This window comes from Agelaius tricolor, unplaced genomic scaffold, assembly GCF_023055355.1.
Source record: "Agelaius tricolor isolate 1412-34295 unplaced genomic scaffold, bAgeTri1.0.p SCAF_1, whole genome shotgun sequence".
Lineage (NCBI taxonomy): Eukaryota > Metazoa > Chordata > Aves > Passeriformes > Icteridae > Agelaius > Agelaius tricolor.
This window is the reverse complement of record NW_027269261.1, coordinates 11,822,494-11,841,682: the sequence shown is the minus strand read 5'-3', so window position 1 is coordinate 11,841,682 and position 19,189 is coordinate 11,822,494. Positions and strand designations below refer to the sequence as shown.

General features: G+C 37.4%; 1 protein-coding gene across 33 annotated transcripts in view; it reads right to left on the bottom strand.

The window, feature by feature from the left end:
- Positions 1-19,189, bottom strand: part of NRXN1 (neurexin 1) — a 679,845-nt gene that overhangs the window by 80,951 nt on the left and 579,705 nt on the right. For 22 of the 33 annotated variants that reach the window (XM_071422858.1, XM_071422867.1, XM_071422913.1 and 19 more), the window contains 2 exons: positions 15,624-15,713; positions 13,869-14,188 (listed from right to left, as the gene is read on the bottom strand). In XM_071422858.1, coding sequence (XP_071278959.1) covers positions 13,869-14,188; positions 15,624-15,713 — 410 coding nt within the window. The remainder of the gene's footprint in view (positions 1-13,868; positions 14,189-15,623; positions 15,714-19,189) is intronic. The other 11 variants (XM_071423014.1, XM_071423022.1, XM_071423060.1 and 8 more) reach the window with 1 other exon arrangement.

Here is a 19,189-nt window from a genome sequence, read left to right as displayed (position 1 = left end):
TGGCATTATAGGCCTCTGTGTAGGCAACTGTGTCGAGTCCCACATGACTTCAAACAATGTTCAAGTTTCAACAATATCTGAATCAGAACATTTGTTCAGCAAATTAAATGCACTGCCTGAGATGGTAGGATAGTATTCAGGAAAAGAGAGTCTTATCCAAGCACAGATCTATTGCTCTTAATTTGTCCTGTATTAATGAACACTAACTTTGGGCCTAAATCTTTGATCATTTGCAGATGCCATAGATATCACACAATATTGGGATCTACCTGACTAGCTGGTGGTTAAGGATGGACTGCAAACTCAGGTGGTTCACTGTCTCTTTGCCTATTTTTCATTTGAAATCCTCATCCCAAGAGCTCTTGCATTCTTTTTATTCTATTTTTTTTTGTGCACAACAAGAAAATAATTTTGTAACTCACATTCTCCTCTCAGCTACACTGATGCCCATAACTGAAATCAATGGAGTTGTACCACAGTGACTGAGAATTTGGCTTGGTGTATGAAACAGTTATCAAACAGATTTTTTTATTTGCCAAAGCCAAGGATCTGTTACCATTTACTTTCTGCCCATGGTAATACACATTATGCCAGGGTAATACACATTTCTGATCCAACTCTCAGAGCATATTCATTTGTAAGGAAAAAAAAAAGAAAATTAAGAATTAGCTATTTGGCTGCTTTTAGTGGTACTAATAGCTTTTTGTCCTTTGAGAAACAAATCCTCTCAGAGAAACAAACATTTAGGTGCTATGACAATACTAAGAAAATTGTCAGCACAGCCCAGGGCATTTCCTCTCTAGTTCACTATTTTCTGTTTCCTTTTGGTCAAGAGTGGCTGCAAGTTGTTCCACCCAATACCTGCTGCAACCCTCTGTGCTTTCAATGGACCTTTGCCCTCCAGTTCCCAGAGCACAAGTGAAAGCCAGCATTAAATGAGAGATTTGCTGCCAGCCTGGCCAGAAAAGGACTGGCATCATTAGTAGCATCAACCACACTTATCCCAGCTCTTCTTTGTCAAAGTCAGGGATGAAAGCTTGGAGAGTGCCATCGAAGTTTGTACTGGAGAAAGTTAGACCAAAATTTATATTATGCTAAAATATTGACATATCTGAGGTCTGCTTTTGTTTATGATTATGTGTATTCATGTTTTATGTGCCAGCACCCTGAATCTTAAGCTTCACCAAAACTCTTATAATTATGGGATATTCTAAGATTAATTACTCCTATCTAACTTCTCAGGGTCTTCATTGTCCAAACTTCATCTTTACAAAGAAAGGCCTCACAGCCCTTATATACATTCTATTCAAGATTCCACAGATCACTTCTCTCCCACAGGAAGTTAAATACAGGCTCTTGAGGCAAATATGACAGCAGATTATGTAGGAAAACAATCTGTCAATTATTCATGTATTTTTAACTGTCAGTAGGGTGGTACAGCAAGTGGAAACAAGAGGAGGAGAGCTGACAGAATAATGAGCCATCTTTTCTAAAGATCACCAGTAAATGCTCTGCTGGCCACAAAGAACCACAATTAAGAGAATGCTGACATTGATAATTAATGAGCCATTTAAAACCTGCAAATCAGAGTACACTTTACATGCCCTATCACCTGTGGGTGAGATTTTGTAGAATGTAATTCACAGGTGCTCTGCTTGGATAGAAATAAAACATTTCATTCATTTCTAATTTTCACTGTTACAGAACAGTGGCTCAGATATCAGAATCACTCCTCATGGCACATCTTAATTAGAGAGATGAAAGAAAACAGAACTTCTCCTGTAGGGAGTGAATGAGAACTGACTGAGATTTTACCTTTAGCTTAGACCTAGGTTAAGATGGCACCAGAACAGACATAATTATTTCTAATTTCAAGGAACTACCTGATTCAAGAAAAGACTTGAAAAGCACATGTTTAAATCCCTTCCAATCCCAGCATTTACTTAAGAACATGTTTAAAGAAAACACATACATTTAACTACTATCTTGAACTGGAATTCCTCTGCATACTGAAGCTGCACAAGCATTATCTGAAAAATCTCATGTACCTTACTCATCAACAATAGATTTTATAAAATTTCCTTTTATACTACAGGAAAAAATAAAGCAATTTCCATGATTACAGCCAATAGTCAGGAAATGCACCATTACAGTTCTATCTTACTGTTAGTATTTCTAAATAAAATTGTGCTTACACTGTGACTTTCACCTCTGCCACTGCATTTTTCTCTTCTTTGACCAAGGAATGCCAGCAAGGAGTTTTACTCTAAATTCCTATTTTCTCCTATGGGAATATGGACTCTCCTTGTTCCCTGACTGAAACACCTGAATACACTTCCTGTAATATTTATCTATTTTTCTTTCTTCAAGGGGGGAAAACCCCTTTGGCTCCATCTACCTGGGTCAAGTGAGTACAGTTTTTTACTGATGACCTTGCCTTGCCAAAAAGAAAACTTGCCATTTGGTTTGGTTTGCTAGACACCTGAACATGAGCAAAATTTGCAATGTAATGAGGAAAATTTGATGAGCAAATGCATGAGCAAAATTTGCATGAGCAAATGCATGAGCAAAATTTGCAAGTAATAATTCTGTGGACAACGTGTGCTTAAACTCTGAGCATGAGCTGAAATATGAACAGTTATATATTCAGAACAGCAGAAATAAAAAAAAAAAAATAAATAAAATAAGGCACATTGTGTTACAAAATCATTCTTGTTGAGTTATCCAGCTCATTTTACTACCAACCCAGAACTCTAGAGGGAAAACAACAATACACCTTCTCTAATGTTCAACACTAAGCTAAAATCAAACCTAGTTGTTTCCTCAACAATGCTGAAACTTCCACCTACTAGGATTAGCAATATTGCTCAGTGTTCATCATTATTATTTTAATATTGCACTAGAAAGAAAATGGAATTGCCACATGGTGCAATTATCATGTCAGACATCTGTTACCTCCCTCTTATGGAAAAAAAAAAAAAAACACTTCAGTCTATTCACAGACTAAGCAAGCTGATAGCTATTCTTAATTTATAAAGATATTTATTATACAAAAATGTTAAGTATAGGATTAAATTAATTGTAGGATTTTCTTTAGAGGCTTACCTGTATAACACTAAAAGCATAGATAATATTCTCTATTTCTGTGTGGACTCAGCACCACAAAAACTATTGCAAAATTTTGCATACTGAAGTCAGTTAAGATTGCAGAGGAGGCACTGCCTCAACAGATTTGCAAAGCTTTTCAGACAGTTGACTGAAAACATTGGGCTGATCTCAGCCATTTACAGGTTTATGCCTAATTAGATGAATATAATACACACAAAACACTTTGCAAACACTGGTCTTATTTTGATTTTCATTTTAAAACTTTCTCTTTTGTTTTTTTAAATTAGCCTGTACTTAACTATAAGGAATAATAATCTTAAAAAATCACACAGAAATAGGTTTGAACAGAAGTCTTTTTTATTCTTGGTATGTTGCTGATAAAAATTGAAAAACTATTTTTGGTCATCAAAAATGATTCTTCCATCAATCACTGGGGAAGGCAATAACCACATCCTGACCCCTTCTCTCCTGCATGTGCTTTTAACCATGACTGGCATTTCATAAGGAAAATACCACAACTGCCTTTATGCCTCATTTAACTATAATATTTGGCCATTTTAATCGCTTTAGAAAATATTATTTCTAAGATTATTCCTGTGTATGGTGACATAAGCAACCATCACCCACCCCAGGGACAAAAAATGTTAATATCATTATCAGGGAAATATTTTAAGCATTCATGCAATCCTAGTTGCAATTGGACTTCACCATAAAAATGTAATGAAAATAAAAATGTTTATACACTCAAATACATACGCAAATACTTAATTTTTAGAAGGCAACACATATCTAGCTACCACTGCCATCCTACCCTGTGGGATATGAAGGTATTGATAATGCTTTGGTATGGATTACATCAGTTAATTACCAAGACCACCACACCTACAGAAAATGCATTCAATCTGTCATGTTTAATAACTCTGAGAGCCTGGAATTAAGCAGCTAAGTCTTCGTATTAATGTAAGGAATTATCAGCTTTTCTGAAGGCATTAAGACTAGATGGATGTCCCTAAAGTATTCAGTAAAATTCTCAGACACTTAATTTTAGTGAATTTGTGGCCTCATGAAACATGGAGACAGGATCTACACTAATTTTCCAAAATATGACCTGAAATAGACATAAAGAAGGGGGAATATTTCTCTTTGGAATTTATTAATGCTAGCACATTTGTGAAAATCACAAGAGAATCTGGATAGGAAGAGAAAAGCAAATTATCTATTAGTCAGTGGAATCGGCTACGGCTACATGGACATCAGAACCTCACTCGTGCTGTTCCCAGCACCCTCACAGCATCACTCTGCACAGATAATGATGTCCTGTTTAAAAACCTGAAAATAATATCTGTCCCATGAGATTTGAAAAAATGTCTAAGGCCATTTTTTTTACTTCATCCTTTTTTTCCTAATTCATGAACATGTCACAATCGTCTCTGTATTTATAGTGTTATGCTGGGAGCTGAGAAAAACCTGCAAGCTGACGGCCATTTCAAAAGCCCTGTTGACCTCTTCAGTCTTTCCTCTACACAGGATCCACCCACAAAGCCCCAGACATTTAATATGTGGCTGGATTTAAAGACCTAACAAGATAACACAGAACTTTCAAGTGTTTTGTTCCCCTTGTGAGCCTCTTTCCTCTGGGATCTGAGGCAATATCAGTGCCATGGAATCTCTTCACTCAGGCTTCCTCCCCCATGGTTTCTGCCCTTTCCAGAACTACCTCTACCTGTTCTCCCAAAACCTGGTCCTTGCACCACTGTGTTTTTAGAGACAGACACAATCTGAAGTGATGATGTATCTGAACATATCAAATATTTTCAGGAATGGATTTGATCCTCAGCCCATCATCATCTCACAGCGGGGAAGTGCTTGGTTATTTATTAATGGAGAGGAACATATCATCAGACCTTCTGGAGTGGACTTTAAGAAAATGGTTCCTTTTTCTCACCCCATGCTCCTATGCACTTCAAGGAGAGAGTGGTATAGTTGGATCCAAGGAAAAATTTCAGTTCTTCTCTTCCTTAATGCAGAAACCACTGCCCATCATTTATGTTCCCTCTTTGGAGAAACTGGCAAGTCTCATAGCTCTCTTCCTTAAGTCCCTATGGAGACTTTACTGCTCCCCTTCACAGTAAAAAAAATTCCAATCTAATAACTTCACCTGGCTTTAAAAAATTTGTATGTCTGTGTGTCTGTGTGTGCATAAATATATGTGTGTGCTTGCAAAATCATACTGCAAAACAGAGACATTTCAACAGACGTTCATTAAGTGAAAGGAAAACTGTGCAAAGAAATAAACACTGCATGCAAAGTTATTCATAACAGAATTGCAGATGTTCTAGGCAAAGAGCATCAAGACATAACACTTAGGAAGTATCTAACTCTGAAGTAATGCCAGCATATAAACAAAACATAAGTTTCAGCTGCTCAAATCAACTGTTGATTACTGAATGAAAACAAATATTTAAAGACAAGTTTAGCTAACAGATTAAATTAAATAAATCAATAAATCACAAAGTACTTATTGAGTTATTCAGGATAGACATAGGATGTTGATACACCCACATGGGGAAAAATAGGGTTTTAAAGAAACCTTCTATATTAATTTATTAACTGAATGTCCCAAGAATTGTTTGATTAAAGAAAATGATCTGCAGCCTGTGAAGCAGGCATGCCTGTGAATGAAGATTTGGTCTTAATAACTGTAAGTGAGCAGAAAGGTTTCTCACATTGCTGTCACTGTTGTGTTTAGAAGAAATTTTCAGTATTTAATACAGTTGTTTCACCTACATTTTGAAGAGCTCTGATACATGCTTGATGTTCAGCAAAACATCACACAACAGACTCTTGTAATCAGGTCCTTGCCAGCCACACATAAAAGCAGGTTGCACACTGCAACTTGCAGCAATTAGCCTGATTAATTAGATATGGAAAGAAAATTCATCTCCCAGCGCTCCATGTGCTGTGGAAACACTTGGAATCCATTGGCTGGCTGCAGCAGCAGGACTGGGGGGGCTGCAAGTGGAAGCTTTATCAGGGCAGGGTGCCTGCTCTGGGCTCTCACCATGGAGAGAAGAAGGTCACACCCTGACTAAATTTGCTTTTCTTTCCCTCAGCTCTCAGGAATCACACACAAAAGAAATTGAATGTATTATTCCACGCTTTCTGAAAGGAAATTGTGTGAGCCGAGCTTGTAAAACACACAGCACTTCAATCATAAAAATGCACCAAAGGAAGTGGTTAACGAGATCTTCAGGCTTAGCACGGCTCCAGAAAGCGATAAGGGGACTGAACGACTCTCGCTTTCTTTTCATGGGAGAACAGAAGATCTGAGACACAATACAAGGATTTCTATCCTTCAAGGCTTCTTAGAACCAGTGACTGTAACACACCCAGCCTTTTTCAGCCACCCCAAGTGCAGAAAAACGTATTACGGCCATGTGATGGTACAGTTAAGGGTCACCAGCTCAGCAACAACCTTTTGTTCCACCTCGGTGAAACAATCCCATCTCCGTATAATCCTAATGTTTATTTAGTGTGCTGGCAGGCACTGAGAAGGAGCAGTGGAAGGCACTGTTCCTCAAACTCTCAAACTGAAGAGTTTGCGAGAGAACCAAGCATTTCTTTGTGTGAGGACCCTTCCTAAGAAAAGAGGTTGGCATAAAGAGCTGTAATTGTGAGGGAAATATTTCACAAGCAACAAATCACTGCTAAATTTGTTGTTTGCTCAGCAATATGTTTATGCTGTCCCATGTTATGCAAAGGGATAGTTTAGAAATATTACTGTCCTACCATGACATGAGCAACTTACTAGGAATAAAGAAAGTTTTCTATGAAAAACATTGGTACTAAGATGTCTGCTCTACTAAATTTCACTGCATTTAAAATGGTAATGTGTCAGAATTTGAGACTGCATAAAATTAATCTGGGTTAAAAAAAAACATAATAAAGCAAATTGTTATAAATTAACTTGGTCATTTAAACATGAAAGAACAACAAAATTAAAGCAGCAAGTGGCCTGAGATCCTTTTCTCTCCAACTGAACTTAAAAAGAATTTTTTTTTTGCAACTAATTAATCAGCAATTTATGCAAGCATCTTGCCATTCTTTGGATTATTAACGCTGCTGTAATTTCATTTACAAGCAGATTTTTTCCCCTGTGTGTACACACCATAGGGGGTAGTTTCAAAGCAGTGCACAAGTCTTAGATATACCCCACTGGCTGAACAGAAATTCAATGGTTTGGCTTCCTTTTGGAGGGGCTGGAAACCCATCCCACCTGGATGGTACCTCATGAAGTAAATCCACAACAGAGCCAAAGACAAACCAGAAGTCTCTTCTGGATTGTGCAGTGCAGTAGGAATGGAATAGCATTGCTGACCCTGTTCAGATGTTTCTGTGCCCGTAGTTTTCCATACAACTGGTTGGGATTTGCCTTTGGTGCTCCACTGTGCTCCAAGGAGCCTCTATGAACTATTCCTCTCCAACAAACGCCAACAAGAGCAAACAGCAAATCTTATTCTCTGAGCTTGGCACAATAAAGTGCACTGTTAGAGTATTCATATATTAAGGTGTTATAGGATAAGATTTTCAAAATCATTGATGGAATATAAAAACATTAATGAGTCTGAGGAGCTTCTGAGAAACTCATCCTAAGCACACACATACACTTTGTTCTTCTTTGTTCATCTTTGCTTTTTAAACACAAAGCAGACCCTGCAATATGCAACAGGAGACCAGGATGGGTGCCAGAACTGACACAATTTAGCTTCTCTGGGAGCTTAATATCCTTGAGATCTTTATGCTGAACCAGATTTGACTGAATTGGTCAAGGAATGCAATATTCATTGAGAGGGACAGACAGACAACCATGAGACCATATAAGTAATACTTGAAGACAACAAAACTACAAGCCAGTTCAAGAGGCAGTTGTACTGAATTTTCTAAAGCCACCCTATTTACAGAACTCCACTCCAGCTGAAAAACCAATATTTAATATGCAAATATTTTGCAGTAGAATGGGAAAATCTAATGTGATCAGGTAGCAAATATTAAAACAAAGATAGGGAAATTTAATGTTCAGTGTCCTCTTTTCAATTTTTTGGACATCTTGAGTGTCAGTGATGTTGACAATTATGTTTTAAAACAATTAATCAAATTATCAAAAATCACTAGAAGAATCTTAAAATTCTTAATATGACATTTTAAACAAAAAAAAACCAACCAACCAACAAAAAAAACAAAACAAAAAACAAACAAACAAAAAAAAAAACCCAAAACCAAAAAATGCAAGGAAAAGTGGAAGGGTTTCATGCACCTAGCTAAATTTCTGTGTACCTGCAATTGATACCTTCACCACTACCATTTTGCACAGAGATCCTACTGCAAATGAGATTTGTCCTGAACCCTCAAATTCCCCAGGCTCTGTCAGCTAAGGGACATGTCTGGATGCTGAGCACTGGGACACTGGGAGCTGTGGGATTCACTTTGCACTAGTGAGCATCTGTTGAGTCAAATCCTCATGATTTATCAGGGCCCTTTGCCTGCTGGGGCTGATGAACTTTGAAAGCTGGTGTGACCATCCAGGGAAAGAAGTGGAAGCAGGCACATGAAAAGAACACACTCGTGTATAGAAACAGGACTTTGCAAACCATGCAGCACACAATTTTAAACCAAAGTGGGCGGCAAAAACTCATCCTCCTATTAACGTTCTCTTCATTCATTTAATGATCAGTGAATCTCCAAAAAACATGCTCATATTTGCTAGCCTATGTAGAGGTCAGGTGTTCAACAACCATTCTTAAAATTGAACTCTTTCCATGGATAACTGCCCTGCTTTCTCCAGTGCTTGTTTTTATTTGGCAGGTGAAGTCTCTGAGCCAAGCCTGTCATTGTCCCTGCTACAATGAATGCTATTTAAATCTGCTGCTTCAATATATGTAAAGAAACATACCCTTCACCTGATGTATGCCCTCCAAGGCAACTGACCAAATTTCAGTTCATTGATTTGGTTCTGCCTGACCAAAAATCAGTGCCTATTGTTCCCAAACATGTAATCATCTCACAGTATAGAGCAATTGCTGGATAAGTGGCTTAGTGTTGTTGATAAGAACAAGGAGGACTGCCAGAATATGTTATGGAAAATTAAAAAAAGCTATTTTGCACACAATTTTCAGAAATGGTTTCCAGTGCATGAGAGTAGAGGCTGGTCTGTGGATAGGCTGTCATAATCAAATCCTTAGAAAGGGATGAGAAATGAGCATATTATTCTTGATTTACTATCACTTCATTTATGATTTCCAGTTAATACAGATTCACAAAGCCTTGCCAAAGAGATACTAAAGGCCTGATTGGGCTTTCCTAATTCAAGCAAAACCCATTCTCTAAGTCCTTTTGAAGCCTTTCAGGCTTCTGCCAACTCTTGCAATTTTTATTGCAAGCCTTGCAGTACTCAGTGTTTAGCTTAACATTTCAGCTCCTGGAGTTCTACAACATGAGAATCTTTATTTTGAGTTTTAAAAGATGTTTATCACCTTCATGACTTAACAGAAAAACTTGCAAATTAGACTTTTTTAAAGTGTTAAAAATAAAAGGCAAAGAGAAGGAAGAACTTAACTTTATCATTTTGCTGAATAACTTCATAAAAAGGTGATATTCTTAAAATAAATTAATGATTTCTGAGCCCGAGGGCACACTTAATGTTCCCTAAAAGTTAACAACACATATTTTCACGTAACACAAGTCCTGTTCTTGCAAAAATTAAGCTGGGGGTTTTCTTTCCATGCTTATAAAGGTATGCAAAATGTTGAGCCTCCTTCCATGCAGTGATCGTTCCTCAGCTCCCCTGCCAATGCCTACGGCTTCCCCCAGGTAAATGGCAAAGTGTGAAGCACAGGAAACATCTCACTGACCACCCAGCTGGTGCCAGTTCTGCACCAACTGCTTGGCCAGGCAGCCCAGCTGCCTGATGCAGACTCTGCTGCAGCTCTGTGCTGATCCTACAGCTCTCTGAAAAGCCTGGATCAAAAAAACCCCACAGGGCAGAAAAGTGTCCCTCCCACAATGGCTGCAAATCTGCACACTTGTTAACACTGAAACAACACAATGCTTGCTTCATCTCCCTCTTCCTCCTGCCTCCTGATTTCCTCTTTTTTTTCCTCCTCCTTACCTGATACCTTTTGTTTATTCTATGAGATACTGGAGGCAGGACTCACTTCCTCTGTGTTTACCCAGTGGCCTGTATGGAAGCTGACAACTTGAATGTCATTAAAATCAAAGGGGGAGTAGAGGGGAGGACTTAAGGCACTAAGGAAAATCAGGCGTTCACCTACTACTGGCATTCAATAAGCTTTGAGTACCTTTCTCCCCTTAGAAAAATTTACATTTCCCAGTGCAATAATTAAGATATCTGTCATCACCAAAACATCCATTGTTAAAATATTTCCAAGCTGGGAAAACCTTCATTTAGAGTCTTCAGCAAAAAGCATTTCTTTCTCAGAAGCACTAAGACCTCCTTCATCTAAAATCATGCACGACAGTATTCAACACACTTTCTGCAAGTCCCATGTGGATCTTGCATCATATATTGCTTTTGTTAATATCTGTGAGGGAGCAGAGACTCCATCAATTAAACACTGTAGGTTTTTTAAAAGAACCTCTCCTATAAATAGAGATTTAAATGATCTTCTTAAAGTATTGCAATCTTTAATTGAATTCAATACCTCTGCAAATGGAGCAAACAATCTCTGACAGATTAGATCATTTGCTTCTATTCTATTTCAGCCATGCACTGGTTTGCAGTAATGTAAGGTTGTTTCATTAGCAATTGCTGTTCAGCTGCATATTTTCCTCAGTAACCTAATTAATGCTGGAAAGGTAACTTTTCTTCTTGTGCATTACCATATGCCAGTGTATTTTACACCATTGCAGAGGTTATATATAAGCAAAAATCAGGGAAAAAAATGTAAAGGACAAAAATGAAAGAGAATGAAGAAATCAAAGGTGGATTTTTTTTTCATGACATGGTGAGCGTCTTCATCTCCAGCGAAATTAAGGTGGAAAGTGATTACTCAGCACCCTGCAGGACAGACCCATGGAAGCCCTATGGGTCACAAGCTCAGAAATTTTTATATCCAGGTAGAATAAGAACCAGGTATGAATGAAGAGAAGAAATTATGTCCCTAAGGTGATTCAGTATCTTCCTAGGTCTTTGTTGCATGAATAGCATAGCATCCTGCAGACAAATTTCAGCTCTGACTTTAGGATGTTATCAATCTCCCAAAATCAAATCAAGGCCTGATGGCAAACTGTGCTCCAGTGCAGTCCCTGACTAATTAAGTGTATGAAATGACACACAGGGATTCTACCAGGCGGGACATTCAGACATAGATGAAGTCAAGAAGAGCTTATTTATACACTCAGGATGCCCCAAGTGCTGCAGTGATGTTACCATGGAATGCTTTCCTCACAAATGTTGCTTTCAGGCTCCTAAATCAGGAGTTTCCCATCAGATGCATGAAGCCCTTGCTCCAGCCAGGCTACCAGGTGAGAGAGGCTGATCAAAACTTTCACACTCAAAACTTGGTTTGCAGCCATGCTCTGCACCTCTGGGTGGTCCTGGAGCCTTCTGGAAGCTCCTCAGGGTGGGGTATCAAAGAGCTCATGGCATTTTGGCAGAGCCACTTCAGCCAGAAAGGGATGAGGAAATGGCACAACTGCCTTGAGGCCACTCAGCCCCAGCGGCAGCAAGCTTCTCTAAAAACTTGAGTAGATGTTCTGATAGAGTCAAAAAGGGCCATATCTTATTTCAGGCCTAGAAACAGAAAAGCTTTGGAAAATCATTTTGCCCAAATTGTTTTGTTTCCCCTCTTCAGAAAAATTTACACCTCACCACAGTTGTTAGCTTAAGAAAATTTTCTTCCAAAAATATCCCACTGGAAAACCTCAAAAATAAAAAGTCTTAGTGGCTAAACATGCAAATAGTGTGCAAATTATACTGGGGAATACTCCCAGAAACTGAGGCCAACTGGCAAAGCAATTATACCAGTAAATTCCTGCTGCCTACAGATCATGCAAGGTGACAACTGAGAATGGCCCCTCTGACATTTTTCCTCCAAAATTGTGCCTGGGAATAACATGAAAGAGTGGGAGAGGCCAACAGTATGCTGGGAAGTGGAACAGCTTAACTTTGTTTAATTTTAATTTAGTAACATTAATTTAGCTCAAATTATTTCACACCATGAGGGTGTTCTACATTTTAGAGACGTATCTTCCCTTCAGTAAATTTGGTAAAGTCTTAGATTTTGTTGCTGCAAATACTGAGGTCAGACTCGTTGGATAATAGAGTGCAAGATATTATTCAAAACAGAATTAAGAACAAAGAAAATCTATTGCTATTTATTAAAACTCTGTAACAATAATTATTTAAAACCTCCTGCAACCTGCAAGTCAAAATGCTTTTGTTTTAAGGCTCATTTTTAACTTAAATGTACTGCTTCAAGTTTGTTAATAACAATTTTTCAATATTTTTTGATCCATAGTACAAAGCATACAAAAATACTACAGACAGAAAAGCTGAAGTGTCAAATTTGATGCCCCAATTCACTCTGTGACTTGAGGTTTTACACAGAAAACAGGCAACCTGACCTCAGCCTCTGTCTAACCTGCATGTGCTTCATTCCTGAGCAAATGAACCTTATTCAGCACACCCTGTCTCTCCCTCATGGTGCTTTCTGTGTTCCTTGTCCTACTTCTGGATCTCAGGAGTGTAGCTGTCTGTCATGGCTTGGTGCCACAGTGGGCACACAAGCATGTGAACCAAAAGGACATGAGAAAAGCTTTTAGCAGTCTACTTTTTTTTTCTTGGTTTGGTTGAGGGGTTTTTGTTTGTTTTTTGTCTGGTTTTTGTTTGTTTTTTCTTGGGTTTTTTTTAAGAAATAATAAATATAAAAGAAGTTTTAGGTTTTTAAAGCACAATGTCTGACTGCTGTTACTCAAGGAAACACACAAGATGAAGGTTAATTCATTCACATTCTTTTCTTCCCTCCTTTCCCAATAAGTAAATTCCTCCACATATTATACAGAGATCCTGACAAAACCTGAAAGCTACTTCATATATCACCAAATTCATGAGATGCAAATAACCTCCACAAACAATAAACAACAGTCCATGACTTGGAGCCTGAATCTCCCATGGTGCAGAGTGCTCTTAATTCCCTCTGCTGCCATTGCCTCTTGTGAGGAATACTGCCAGAGAGGATGATCAATCGTGGGACTAGAGAAAGTGCTAATTCCCTCTTTTCCAGCCTCTTGCAACTTTTTGTCTTCACACCTCCTTCCTGTTCTCTCTTAAAACTGGGTCTCTTTTCTCTATCTCATGGATAAAGTCACCACTTCATTTCATTATCTCTAATTCCAGACATCCTGCATTCCTGCACTGAAAGTAATCAATGTAAGCCATCAAAGGAAGAAAGGGTACTTGAAAATATGCACCACTATGAAGATGGATGACAGAGCAATGTAACTCAGCACCAGAACAATCTGAACTGGTAGGTTTGCCTAATTTAGAAGAAAAGCAAAGCCCTTACTTTCCCTCAAAATGCTGGTGAACATCACATCCGTGAGACGTGTACGGTACAGAACTTTCAACAGGAACTCATGCATTTCTTTAAGGGGGAACAATTTCATCAGCAGAGGGAATGGGACAAAGGAAGCCACACTCAGAGGTGAGAAGATATTTGCAAAAGGTGAGGAAGCTGACTAACCTGACCAATGGGTTCTTTGGTCGGAGCCTTTCCTCTTCTGGCGGTGCTGGTGGCCAAGGTGGTGGTGGTTTCCATGACTGACGTGGACATCTCCGACTGCATGGCGGTGGCTGTGGACTCAGTTGTCATAGAGGAAGGCACTTCACCAACAAGTCTCACATTCCCTTCTATCATGATGTTGGCATCATTTTCTGCTGCCATATTCAGAACTTTCAAGCCATTGTAGTAAAGACCAGAGAGCTGGCCTTGGAAAGGGTGGCCACGTTCCTTGCCTCCAATTTTTATGGTTGCTTGGCTATTGAAGATTGTGAGCTGACGCCCTGCGAAGATAATATTATATACATGCAAAAATGTTGACTGTGAACGCTGTACTCTACACGAGTGATAACAGATTGTCATGGGGTGAAAAATGAGAGCAATAAACTATAAGAAAAGGATTTGACTCATAATTCATTGCTTTTAATGAGGTGTCCATGAAATGCATAAATTTTGAGAGCGTTTGCATTTTTCTTAATTTGCGGCGTTTTGAGATTTATATGTTTTTTGCTAAAAGGCCAATCAAATATATTTGCAAATGTGTTTGGCACTACAAGATATACCCCTCTCCCTTCTACCTGAAAGCAGTGTTAACCTTTTGGTGTATCTCAAGAATGACAGGTTCTCTAATTCCTTAAAATAACTTTTTCTTCAAGTCTGCCAACATTTAAAAGTTTGTTTGTTTTTTTTTTCCACACATTGCAGCATAGAGCCTATAGCTTTATGTACAAATGAGTTTATGTATGTATAGACATATACAAATATGTATATACACACAAAGTTTATATATATGCCATCAAGTCACTAGGTCAAGTGAGTTTTAAAGAATTTATGCAGTAATTTGTTGCATCTCTATGTAAGTGAATATTTACATTTTTAATTAAATATTTCATTTTTGTAGTTTAATGTTTTATTTTCCTTCAACATACACACTGAAAAGAAACACATGGTTTACACTAAGTATCTCAGAAGCAGATTCAGAAATAGATGTCTGATTGGCTTTCAGCAAGGCTATCAATTAAAATAAAATATTTTAGATGTAAAAGCGGCTTCAGAAATGATACACATACCGATGGAGAAATCATGGCACATTTCCATTAAAACAGAGAAATCCTCAGCAACAGTACCACTCTTAGTAAATAGAATAGTCACTTTAGTGACTATTTGTTTTCTGCTCACAAAAAGCATGCACACAACTTTAAGATCTGTTTTAATTAGTGTTTGTTCCAAAATCCCCTTAGAAGATTGCAAACGTTAAAGGGACTTCATTTTGATTGGCAATTCATATTGCCCACTATTTAAGACACCTACAGTTTAAACAAATTTTTTTTCAGGACCATAATGAAGATATCATAACTACAGATATTTTTAGTTAATAATTTAGATGCTGGAACATGTAATATAATCTATGAATGATTTATAATTTTTGGTTAATGTTTGCTATGAGTACCTTCATAGATTGAGTTAGTGGATTATATTTAACAGTCCCTTTAACCTTAAGTTAACAGGGTAAGATTATTAAACAGCTGGTACTTCTAGAAATGTATAGAAATTATTATACAAGGTATGCAAATATTACTCTATATTTTACTTTTTAAAATTTGTTTTAATTTAGTTTTACTGAAATTTATTTTTTATGTTTATTAGTGTTACAATGAAGCACTACTTGGTTATGTTCAAATTATTTTTTTATTTGAAGTTTTAATCAATGTTTTTTACCTTTGTCGAGTAGCCATTCATCAACTACTCGACCAAGTCGATATGGAATTCGCTGTCTAGCAATCGCCAGGCGCTCGTTATCATTGTTTCCTTTAAAGTTTAAAGAGACATTTCATTGGTTAAAATCTGTAAGGTCAAAGGTTAAAAGTTAATACTTAAAGCTTGAGCTATACAGTTGCCACATGATTTTTTGAAATTTGGAATTTTAAAAAGTGCTACCTAGAACATTTCATGGTTCAGACTGTTCATTCATTCATTTATTTTATTTTAGCAAACAAAATTATTCCTATGTTAATTGAAAATTAGAAATCTGCATTTGAGCTAGGTTATTAAACTTATGTTATAGACAGACCCAAAAAACAAATTTAAACATCATCGAATGGCTTTACAAAAAAATGATAGTTGACCTCAGGGTTTTGTCTTTTTTGATGTTTCTTATTAACTAGTTAAACATGTTCAGGTGAAACAGGTTTAAGTTTTCAAAAGACATCCAACCTCTCACTCCAGGTTAGTCATTTAAAGAAGAAGAACACAACTCTTAATCACCATCTAAGGCACACTTACTTCTTCTGTCTAATAATAGTCCTGCTGTAACTTATTCCTAAGCAGAAAAAATACACATTTCTTTGCTTCATTTAAATAAAATTCAGAGATTCAAATACATGGTACAGAACAGACCAGGGCATTCACAGTTTGTACATTTTCTTAAGACTCCTTGACAATGTCTTGAAGGAACACCAAGGCTTTGACAAAAGTGACTTGCTGAAAGGTAGCCTGGTTCTGAAACGTGCAAGTGCTTTAAAATTTAGCAAGAGGCCACCTGTGGTGGGGTTTCATAAGTTAAGAACTAACCAGAACCCAGCAATGCAAGGGACAAACTTCTCATATTTGCCAGCTGTATCTATTCTCAGTCAGTGCAGAGATCTCTGACTTCTTTAACTAAAACAGTGAGATAAAATAAGACTGGTACACTCAGAAAAATAGCAGATGAGGAATAATTAGTGAAACACTTTAAATATTTATTTGCAATTATAGTTTTTTGTGTTTGGGTGATATAGCTGTGATCCCTCAGAATACCACTTAGAAAGCTACTTAGGAGAATGGCAAACCTAAATATTTCCTTCAATGTGTAGGCTTTTGGAGGCAGCAAAGTTTTAGGCCAACAATATCTTTTTCTTTCATTCTATTGGTTCATATTAGTAAAGAATCTGAGAGATAAGAAGGGCAAGATGGGTAAAAGGCAGTCATTCATAAATCATGTTCAAATACAAAGTCAATCTTACTGGCTCAAACGTGCATATTTTCTTTGACTTCGAAACCCACCAAACCAACCAAGAAGCCAAGTCCTGTATCTGCAGTGGCAATGTAAGCACACACTGTAGTAAGCCCACATAGTGCTCAGAAAGATATGTTCTTGAGCTAGAAGGACCCTACTGCTAACTGTTAAACAGAAATATTATCCAAATTCAGGAGATCAGTGTTCCAGTTTGTCACAAAATTACAAGCCATAACAGGCTTGCAGGGAAGAGTCTACAATAGCCCCCAAGGACTGCAAATGAAACCATGGTGGTTTTATGCAGATATTTATTCTACAGTGCTGAGAACTGCTATTTTCCATGTTTCATGCATCCCTCACTTGGTTTAGCATGGACATCATTCACCATGCCAGAAGCTGACCTATTTGCTTTTGAGGAGATGGCCCTTTCCTGTCCCTTCCCTTCCCAATTTCTAATCATAAAATGGTTTGGGTTGACATCATTGCAATGGACATTTGAAGATCATCTCTTCCCTCCCCCCTGCTATGAGTAAAGACACCTTTCACTAGATCAGGTTGCTCAAAGCCCATTTGACCTGACCTTGAGCCCTTCCAATGATGGGGCATCCACAAATTCTTTAGATTACCACAGAGGATGGTTTCACAATTCCTCTGAGTAAATATACTGAGTAAATACACTATGTGAATATCTGAGTGCATGTCATATTAAAAAGTACATGGACATATATGCATATATATAAAATATACACATTATGTACATTTCTCTCTGTTCTCAGCTTTTATATGTATTTTCCATAAAACAGGACTAAAACCGAACATCAAACGTTTTATGAAAACTTTCCCTTTTGTACTTCTCCCAGAAAGTGAAAATTTAGAATTAAACACATCACACCACAACCACTCCGATGATGTGAGAATACAGACAGTTTTAATTTTTTTTTCCTGTTTTGATCTTTAAAATTGCTTCTCTTCATCCTGGCCTCCTTTTCTTACAACAAACTTCCTGTGACTGAATGGAAATTTGAGAAGTACCAGAAAAAAAAAAAAAAAACATAAAAATGACATGTGACCAACAAAGGAACAAAAAAAAAAACCAAAAAGAAAAAAAAAAACAACAAACAAACAAACAAAAACAAACAAAAAAGAAAAGGAAAGAAAAAAGTATGATCTTACATGTTTCTGTTCTGGATTTGTATCTATCTTCCATCAAAATATGTGTGTATATACGTATACCTATACCAGTGAAGTAACAATTTATATTTTCAGATAGTCAGTTACTTTTAACACATTTATCTTTTCAATGAGATGTTTCGACAGTTTTTATTGAGGCTTTATCACTTGAGTCACTGAATAAGTGAGAGAACATCCTATTTCTAAATGGTTTCCTTAACTTACAGTTAATGAATCATGAGTTTTAGTTAGTGTTGGGTACCCTTTTTTTTTTGGCTTATCTATATTTAAAAAAAATGGGGGAGTGGGTGAAATTCTTCTGTGTCATTTATAAGAAAGGCTAAGTTGTTCAGAAGGGGTCTGTGGGCATAAGGAATACATTAACATAATGGAAATAAGTCTCATGGGTAGAGATCATCATTCACTCATCAGCTTCCCGCACCATTACTCACTGGACGCCTTTCATGAGCAAACACTCTCTAGCTCCCAAAAGAACCAGGAAGTCATGGCTAAGTGTTCACAACTGCCTGTAGTGGGGAGGCATTAAACTGTGCTAATTCACCCAGTGGGTGCAGATCAGGAACATGTGGTAAGAGGAGCCCCTGCAGCCCCCAGACGGGATCCTCAGTACTACTGCAACTCTCTGTTGTAATTCCATGACTAACACGGGATCTATCCTAGACAAGGTCCACTCTCTCTATCCTGCAGCTGCTCCAGAACATCTCTATGGTGATCCTGGAAACTCCTCTGTGAACTAACAGCATAAATTTAATCTTGGCCAGCTTATACATTTCTTTGAATTATTTCATTAAAACATACAATATGTATGATTTCTGAGACTATTATAATGTGATTCTGTCAATAAATTGTGTTTCATACTAGCTGCAGCAGTCCTGCACCACTGGGAGCAAAATTCAAATGAAAAGCAAGAAAATAACAATTTGATTTGTAAAGGTCACACAAAAAATAATTGCTGATTACATTAGCCCATTCCTCATCAGAGGAGAAGTGCACTGTGAAATACATCTCAATTTGATACTATTACGTTAGCTTAAATTCTTCTAGTATATAATATAAATGGAAAGGTTAGAGGGAAATGGTGTGGAACTTATCTGGATTT